Source organism: Primulina eburnea, unplaced genomic scaffold (assembly GCF_022965805.1).
Source record: "Primulina eburnea isolate SZY01 unplaced genomic scaffold, ASM2296580v1 ctg857_ERROPOS3498143, whole genome shotgun sequence".
NCBI classification, from domain to species: domain Eukaryota; kingdom Viridiplantae; phylum Streptophyta; class Magnoliopsida; order Lamiales; family Gesneriaceae; genus Primulina; species Primulina eburnea.
This window is the reverse complement of record NW_027331626.1, coordinates 333,432-341,810: the sequence shown is the minus strand read 5'-3', so window position 1 is coordinate 341,810 and position 8,379 is coordinate 333,432. Positions and strand designations below refer to the sequence as shown.

Genomic DNA, 8,379 nt, shown 5'->3' with positions numbered 1-8,379 from the left:
TCTGTGAAGATTTCGCGTTGAACTTAAGCATTTATTTGAAACATTGCATTTTAGCCCTTCAATTTTTTTCGAAATTCGCATTTTAGTTCCCAAATTTTCGGATATTTTCATATTGATCCTTATATTTTCGAAAAGTTTCATTTTGGTCCTTTAAATTTTGAAAATTACATTTTTGACCCTTAAGAATTCGGAAATTGTATTTGGTCCCTTAAATTTCGATTAATTGCATTTTGGTCCTCAAAATTTCGAAAATTTCAATTATGTCCCTCAAATTTTTGATAATTGCACATTTGACCCCTCGAAAATTCGAAACTCTAATAAATTCCTTAATTATGATTTTTCTTTAATTTTGGCTCTAAAACTTTTATTTGGAGTTATTTCGTCCTTTGCATAAAATAAGGCTCAAAATCAGTGCCAACTTCAATGGTTCCTAAAATCATATCTTAATTTCAACTAAGGTAGAACATGCAACCTAATTTCCACTAGGTTAAACTTGATCCAAATTCAATTCTAATAACCAATTTAACATTTCATGCAATAATAAGTAATATAAAAATGTTAAATGACTAGGTTACCCGTGATAAGAGTAGTGTCTGCCTCATCTTCAGCTTCCTCTGCATTCATAACATAAGATCGTCCCGTAGTAGGTGCATTCGGGCAATCAGCAGCGTTGTGCCCTTCCTCCTTGCATATGAAGCACTTAGTGGTACCCCACACACATGGTCCATAGTGTAGTCGGTTGCACTCCTTACATGGTTGTCCTTCTGCAAGTTTTGGTGCTGCAGGTACTGGCCTTTGTGGTGCTTGTTTCTGGACTTGACCTTGGGGCTTTTGAGGCCCTTGAGGTCTAGGAGGACCCGTATATGGCTTCTTGTTTGGCTGATTATTATTCTGATGCTGCTGTCTCTTGCGCTGTAACTCAAACTCAATATCCTTCAAAGATTGCTCAGACTAGAATGCATAGGTAGTAGCAGTAGCATAGTCCAAAGGACGCATCATCATAACGTTATTTCGAATGGTAGGTCGTAGACAATCCATGAAGTGTCGAAGCTTCTCCACAGCATCCCTCACAATAAGGAGTACAAAATGACAACCACTATCAAATTTCTTAACAAACTCAGCAACAGAAGCGTCTCCCTGACAGAGAGTCCTAAATTCCTTCTTCAATCTCCCTCTAACATCAGCAGTAAGATATTTCTCGTAGAATATCTCCTTGAATCCAAGTAAGAGTAGTAACATCAATACCATGCTCGACTCTTTCCCACCATAAAGAAGCATCATCCCTAAACAGATAAGTGGTACACCTCGTACGCTCATCATCCTCCATACTCAGATAGCGAAAGTGTACCTCAAGTGCACGAATCCAAGCCTTAGCTGTAATGCCCGAGATTATAATACTATAATCCGTAATCCTGAATTGATAAATTGATGTGTGAAAGGACCACCCGAGACATGATTTTTTATAGCACACGTATTGTGTGGTGTGAGACCAGAAGGTTTCGCGCATATGCGCAGAGACGAGGAACGCATATGCGCAAGTTATAATATGCCAAGGCAGAAAACCTTGCGCATATGCGCGAAGAGATGGCGCGCATATGCGCGAGTTGGTGTTTTTCTAAAATGCCGAGAAGAGTAGGTCTCGCGCATATGCGCGAGCATTGGACGCGCATATGCGCGAGATGGTGAAATGCAGAATTTCCGAGACAGAGAGTCTCGCGCATATGCGCGGGTAATGGTCGCGCATATGCGCGAGACGTGCTGCATAAAGAGTAAGCCACTTCTTGCCATGCATTTAAATGTTAAATCTCCTTTCATTTCCTTCAGACTCCAGCAAGAAGAAGACCGTGACAAGATTCCTGAAAGTTTTCTCCTATTTTCGAATTTGAATTTTGTGCAAGATCCGTCCGTCAGAATTTAGATCCGAATTTAGTACTGTGTTCCTCTCGTCGAGAACTTCAAAAGTATGTAAGTTTCATTATGTTTCGTTATGATTCGAAAATCTGATATTGGAGAAATCATGATATGATTTATATTATGTGTTTCTGAGATTATGGTAATCATATAACTGAAACCGTATCAAAGAATGGATACCGTATGAAATTGTTATGATTTTCAGATTATATTTAATTGAGATTATACAGATTTGGTATTGGAATTGTATTGTTGATTGATTGTGAGTTATTGAGATTGATGTCTATTGAGATTGTATTGTCGGTATTTCTAGATTGCGCTGTTATGCCGTCAGAATTTGATAAGATTGATATTGTAACGCCTCAGATTCGATGACTGTCCTCACTGTATCACGACGGGTCTTTCCAGCGTGCTTATGTCCTCACTCACACGCACCCTGGGAAACTGCCCAGGAGGTCACCCATCCCAAAATTTCCCCAAGTCAGGCACGCTTAACTTTAGAGTTCTTATGTGATGAGCTACCGAAAAGAAGATGCACCTTCGTGATATGAGTAGTACCAATCAAATCTTTTAAGCCCTCTTAAACTGTACAGTCCATTAAATTGAACAGTCTCAGAATCCCTCTCCTTCCGGTGTAAGAACGGTTCATTCATGCTCCCTCCACCTAGAAGCCTGCCAGGAGCCGCTCATTGTCCGTGCAACTGATGGCACCGGCGATCACCCCCCGCCCTCTTTGGCCCCGGGCCTCACATGCCCACCATGTGAGGCCCGGGGCCGAAGAGGGCGGGGGGTGATCGCCGGTGCCATCAGTTGCACGGACAATGAGCGGATCCTGGTAGGCTTCTAGGTGGAGGGAACATCAATGAACCGACCCACACGGGAATTAGAGGGATTCCGAGACCGTTCAATGTAATGGACTGTACAGTTGAAGAGGGCTTAAAAGATTTAATTTGTACTATTCATATCAAGAAGGTGCATCTTCTTTTCGGTAGCTCATCACATAAGAACTCTAAAGTTAAGCGTGCTTGACTTGGGACAATTTTGGGATGGGTGACTTCCTGGGAAGTTTCTCAGGGTGCGTGTGAGTGAGGACATAAGCATGCAGGAAAGACTCGTCTTGATACAGTGAGGACAGTCGTCAAATCTGGGACGTTACAGATATGTTTTGGTTCGAATTCTATGTTGATAGTAACATGTCATTCCAGATTGGATTTGAAGTTGAGAATTCAACTTCAGAATTGTTAAAAGGATGAACCAAAGACGAACCACGACAAAAAAAAGGTATAAATCAATGTTAACCGAGAGATACAACTCGAGTAAGGTGTAACTTGAGTTTCCAAAAAGCAAATACTTATTTATTTTTGCTTTAATACCTTTGTATTATTTTAATGAATATGCTTATTCTATTGATTTATAGAAAAGTAGAGAATAGAAGATAGATATAGGGAAAGAGTCTGTGGCAGAGGTGCCAAGGCACTGGTTGTTTGGTTTATATTGATGTGCTTTGGAGTAGATCGACTCATATTGTAGAGATTCGATATAATGTACCAACGTCCGGGAACCGGGATCCCTATATGAGAGTCGAGTCGAGTCAGAGATTAAGAGTCTAAGAGTTTGATTTAAATATCAATTCATGTTCCTCATATTATGATACATGTTATTTGATAACTGTTTATGCTTTCGTATATGTTTATATAAAATGCATGTATACATTGTTTATACTGGGAATTATATTCTCACCGGAGTTATTCGGCTGTTGTTCTGTTTGTATGTGTGCATAACAACAGGTGGGACATGATCATGGTCGAGAAGAGGATGAGAGATCGAGAATAGAGTGGAGATCCGGGCCCAGAAGTAGACTTGGTTTACATTACTTGATATGTAGTTGTTGAACCTTAGTTTGTATGATTTCATTTTGAACAAGTTGTACGTATGATCAGGTTGTAGATGTTAAACTTGATCTTGAAATTTGAATAAGATTGTTTATGACATGTAGTCACATTTGGTATACTTGTGTATATTTTAAAAAAAAATTGACCCAGTTTATTTAATTGATCCATTTAATCCAAAATATGGTTAAGAAATGAATTAGCGTCCACGTCCCTACAACAGGTGGTATCAGAGCAGTAGGTTCCTTAGACTGAAGTAGAAGAGAGTGAGCGGGGTAGATTGAGTTTTCTTTCCTTGCTTTTGTGATGCTAGCATATTTTACTGCTTTAATACATGTTTACCTGAATATCTGATTTGATTGGAAACATGTATGACTTGAGAATGAATCAGAACCGATTCTGGATCAGTAGTAATATGATCAGAGGAGGACTGAAACATATTTGTTAGACTTGATTACTAACCCTTTTGATAATCAGATATGCCTCTTCGAAGAATCCCAGAACAAGGTAGTACCTCCAATAATCCGATGGATGTCACAGCAACCCCCATGGAACCCTTGCTGAAGAGGTTTCAGTCATTCAAACTGCCGACTTTGAAAGGCAATGAGAATGCTATCGACTGTGAGAGTTTGCTCTATGATATCGAGATGTTGTTTGATTCATTAGACTATACAGATGAGCGTAGGGTCAAACTGATTGGGCACCAGTTGCATGATGTTGCAAAGAATTGGTGGCTTACGACCAAGAGAGCTTTGGAGCATCAAAGTACGGTTATTAATTGGAAGATTTTCAAAACTGAATAGAAGAGAGTTAGCGGGGTAGATTCAGGTTTCTTTCCTTGCTTTTGTGATGCTAGCATGTTTTACTGCTTCAATACATGTTTACCTGAATATCTGATTTGACTCGAAACATGTATGACATGAGAATGAATCAGAACCGATTCTTGATCAGCAGTAAGATGATCAGAGGAGGACTGAAACAGATTTGTTAGACTTGATTACTAACCCTTTTGATAATCAGATATGTCTCCTTGAAGGATCCCAGAACAGGGTAGTACCTCCAATAATCCGATGGATGTCACAGCAACCCCCATGGAAACCTTGCTGAAGAGGTTTCAGTCATTCAAATTGCCGACTTTGAAAGGCACTGAGAATTCTATCGACTGTGAGAGTTGGCTTGATGATATCGAGATGTTGTTTGATTCATTAAACTATACAGATGAGCGTAGGGTCAAATTGATTGGGCACCAGTTGCATGATGTTGCAAAGAATTGGTGGCTTACGACCAAGAGAGCTTTGGAGCATCGAGGTACGGTTATTACTTGGAAGATTTTCAAAACTGAATTCTATCAACGATTTTTCCCAGTATCGTACAGAAAAGAAAAGGGTGCAGAGTTTGCCAACCTGAAACAGGGTAATCTGAAAATTGAGAAATATGTGGCTAAATTCTCTACCTTGTTGCGTTTTGCTCCACACGTTGCTGAGAATGATGAAGTTGTCGCTGATCGGTTCATCAATGGCCTAAATCCTGATACCTTTACACTGGTAAAGACCGGGCGATGGAATAACTTTGTTGATGCCTTTAACAGAGCAAAGGGGGCTTAAGTAGGCCTGACTCGATAAAAAGGAGCTTCGTATGTTGCACCAGCACCGAAACAGCAACAACCCTCAATTCAGTTCCATCAACCACCTCCCAGATTTGAGAGTGGCAGTAGCAGCAGTGAAAGAATGATTATTTGAAAGCCAGAGGGAAACAATTTAAGAAATCTGGTAGTAGTTCATCTAGCTCCAGTGGTTCCTGACAGAGCCAGAGTTATACCGGGATCTATTGCAGAACTTGTTGATGAAGACATCCCACATAGAAATGCCAATGAGTGTTTGGTAGTTGCAACATCTACAGACAGCAGGGACATATTGCCAGAGTTTGTCCACAGTGTGGTTCTCAAAGATCCCAGATATCCGAATCATCTGGATCAGTGTCTCAGCCTGATAGACGATCATCTGTTGTTCACTCGTTCCAGCTAGCACCCTCTACCCAGTCACAGATGAGGCCAGTAGGAAGCAAGACTGTTAGCCAGCCTCCGAGACAGTAGGCCAGAGTGTTTGCATTGGCTGAAAAACAGTCCCAGGAATCACTTGATGATGTAGTTGTAGGTAATTGTTCTCTTTTTGGTTACCCTGCTTATGTATTGATTGATACGGGTGCATCTCATACTTTTATATCTGAGCGATTTGCCTTGATACATGATTTTCCTGTTGAGTTATTATCTGTTGTAGTATCTGTCTCTTCACCTTTGGAGAGAGGTCTTATATCAGTGAATTTTGTTAGACATTTTATGCTATAGTATGATGGCAATGAGATAGAGTTAGATTGTATTGTACTCGGTTTGTCTGATTTTGACTGCATTATCGGTATTGATATGCTGACAAAGTACAGCGCTACCGTAGATTGTTTCCAGAAAGTTGTAAGATTCAGACTTGATATGACTGATGAATGGAAATTTTATGGTAAGTGTTCCAGAGCGCAAATTCCTTTGATATATGCGTTATCTATGACTTGATTATTACAGAAAGGAGCAGAGATTCCTTGTGTATTCTGTAGATGTACTGAAATCAAGCCCTACATTGGCATATTTGCCAGTAGTATGTGAGCTTGCTGAAGTCTTCCCAGATGAGATTCCGGGTATGCCTCCAGTCCGGGAGATAGATTTTAGTATTGAGTTGTTACGAGGTATTGTTCCTATTTCGAAAACTCCATACAGAATGACACCGATTGAATTGAAAGAGTTGAAAGATCAGTTAGAAGATTTACTGGCCAAGGGTTATATTAGACCGAGTGTTTCTCCTTGGGGTGCTCCAGTACTGTTTGTTAGAAAGAAAGACGGTTCAATGAGACTCTGCATTGATTATCGGAAATTGAACAAGGCGACGATAAAGAATAAATATCCTTTACCTCGTATCGATGATTTATTTGGTCAGTTGCAGGGTTCATCTGTTTATTCTAAGATCGATCTGGGATCTGGATATCATCAGCTGAGAGTTAGAGATTCTGATATATCGAAGACATCTTTCAGAACCAGGTATGGCCACTATGAATTTATAGTCATGCCGTTTGGTTTAACAAATGCTCCAGATGTATTTATGGATTTGATGAACCGTGTATTTCAGAAGTATCTTGATGATTTTGTGATTATATTCATCTATGATATTTTGATTTATTCAAAGAATATGAATGATCATGTTGAACATCTGAGAATTGTATTGAAGAAACTGAGAGCTGAGAAACTGTATGCCAAGTTATTGAAATGTGAGTTTTGGCTGAGACATGTTGTATTTTTGGGACACATTATGTGTGGAGACGGTATTTCTGTCGATACTAGCAAAGTTGAGGCTGTAATCAATTGGCCTAGACCGACATCAGTGCCAGAGATACGCAGTTTTATGGGCTTAGCATACTATTACCGTCGATTCATTAAAGATTTCTCGAGTATTTCTAAGCCGATTACTCAGCTGACTCACAAGAATGCACTTTTGTTTGGTGAAAAGCTTGTGAATTCAGTTTTCTAGAGTTGAAGAAGAGATTAACTAGTGCTCCGATATTGACTATTCCTTCAGGTATGGGTGATTTTGTTGTGTATTGCGATGCTTCTCACAGAGGAATAGTTTGTGTTCTGATGCAGCGAGGACATGTTATTGCTTATGCCTCGATACAACTAAAGCCACATGAGACTCGCTACCCAATTCATGATCTTGAATTTGCTAATATCGTATTTGCTTTGAAGATTTGGCGTCACTACATGTACGGCGAGAAATTTGAAATTTATTCTGATCACAAGAGCCTGAAATATCTATTTTCACAGTCAGAACTGAATATGATACAACGAAGATGGCTTGATTTGCTTAAAGATTTTGATTGTGAAATCAAATATTATCAAGGGAAGTCGAATGCAGCAGCTGATGCACTAAGTCGAAAGGTATGGTCTTTATCCTTATCGATGATTGGTGTTTCAAATTTGATTGAAGATTGCTGTATTTTTGGATTAGTATTTGAAACATATTGTAAACCTCTGAGACTTTGTGCTATTCAAGTCAAACCAGAGCTGATTTTCAAAATCAAAGAAGCATAGAAAGTTGATCAGAATGTTCAGAATTCGATTGCGATGGTCAGATCAGGGCATCTATTAGAATATCAGGTTCATGATAATGTGTTATATGTGAATAATCATCTTGTTGTGCCCGATGTTTCATATTTGAAACAACAGATTTTGACAGAAGCACACAATAGTCGATTCAGTATTCATCCTGGTGGCAGAAAAATGTATAATGATTTGAAGAAACAGTTTTGGTGGAAACAGATGAAAGCAAATATATCAGATTTTATTTCTAGATGTTTGAATTGCCAACAGGTGAAAGCAGAAAGAAATAAACCAGGAGGTTTGTTACAAAGCTTATCCATTCCAGAGTTGAAATAAGATCATAAATCCATGGATTTTGTGACGAAGCTACCACGATCCTCCCGAGGTTGTGATGCGATTTGGGTCGTCATTGACAGATTGACCAAATTAGCATGTTTTATTCCG

The 8,379-nt window shown here is 39.4% G+C and overlaps 1 protein-coding gene across 1 annotated transcript; it reads left to right on the top strand.

Annotated features, from left to right (window-relative positions):
* Window positions 1-4,327: 4,327 nt before the first annotated feature.
* Window positions 4,328-5,404, top strand: LOC140822466 (uncharacterized). Its single transcript, XM_073183240.1, has 3 exons — window positions 4,328-4,565; window positions 5,019-5,108; window positions 5,166-5,404. Exons 1-3 carry the CDS (start codon window positions 4,328-4,330, stop codon window positions 5,402-5,404), a joined length of 567 nt encoding a protein of 188 aa, XP_073039341.1.
* Window positions 5,405-8,379: the final 2,975 nt, after the last annotated feature.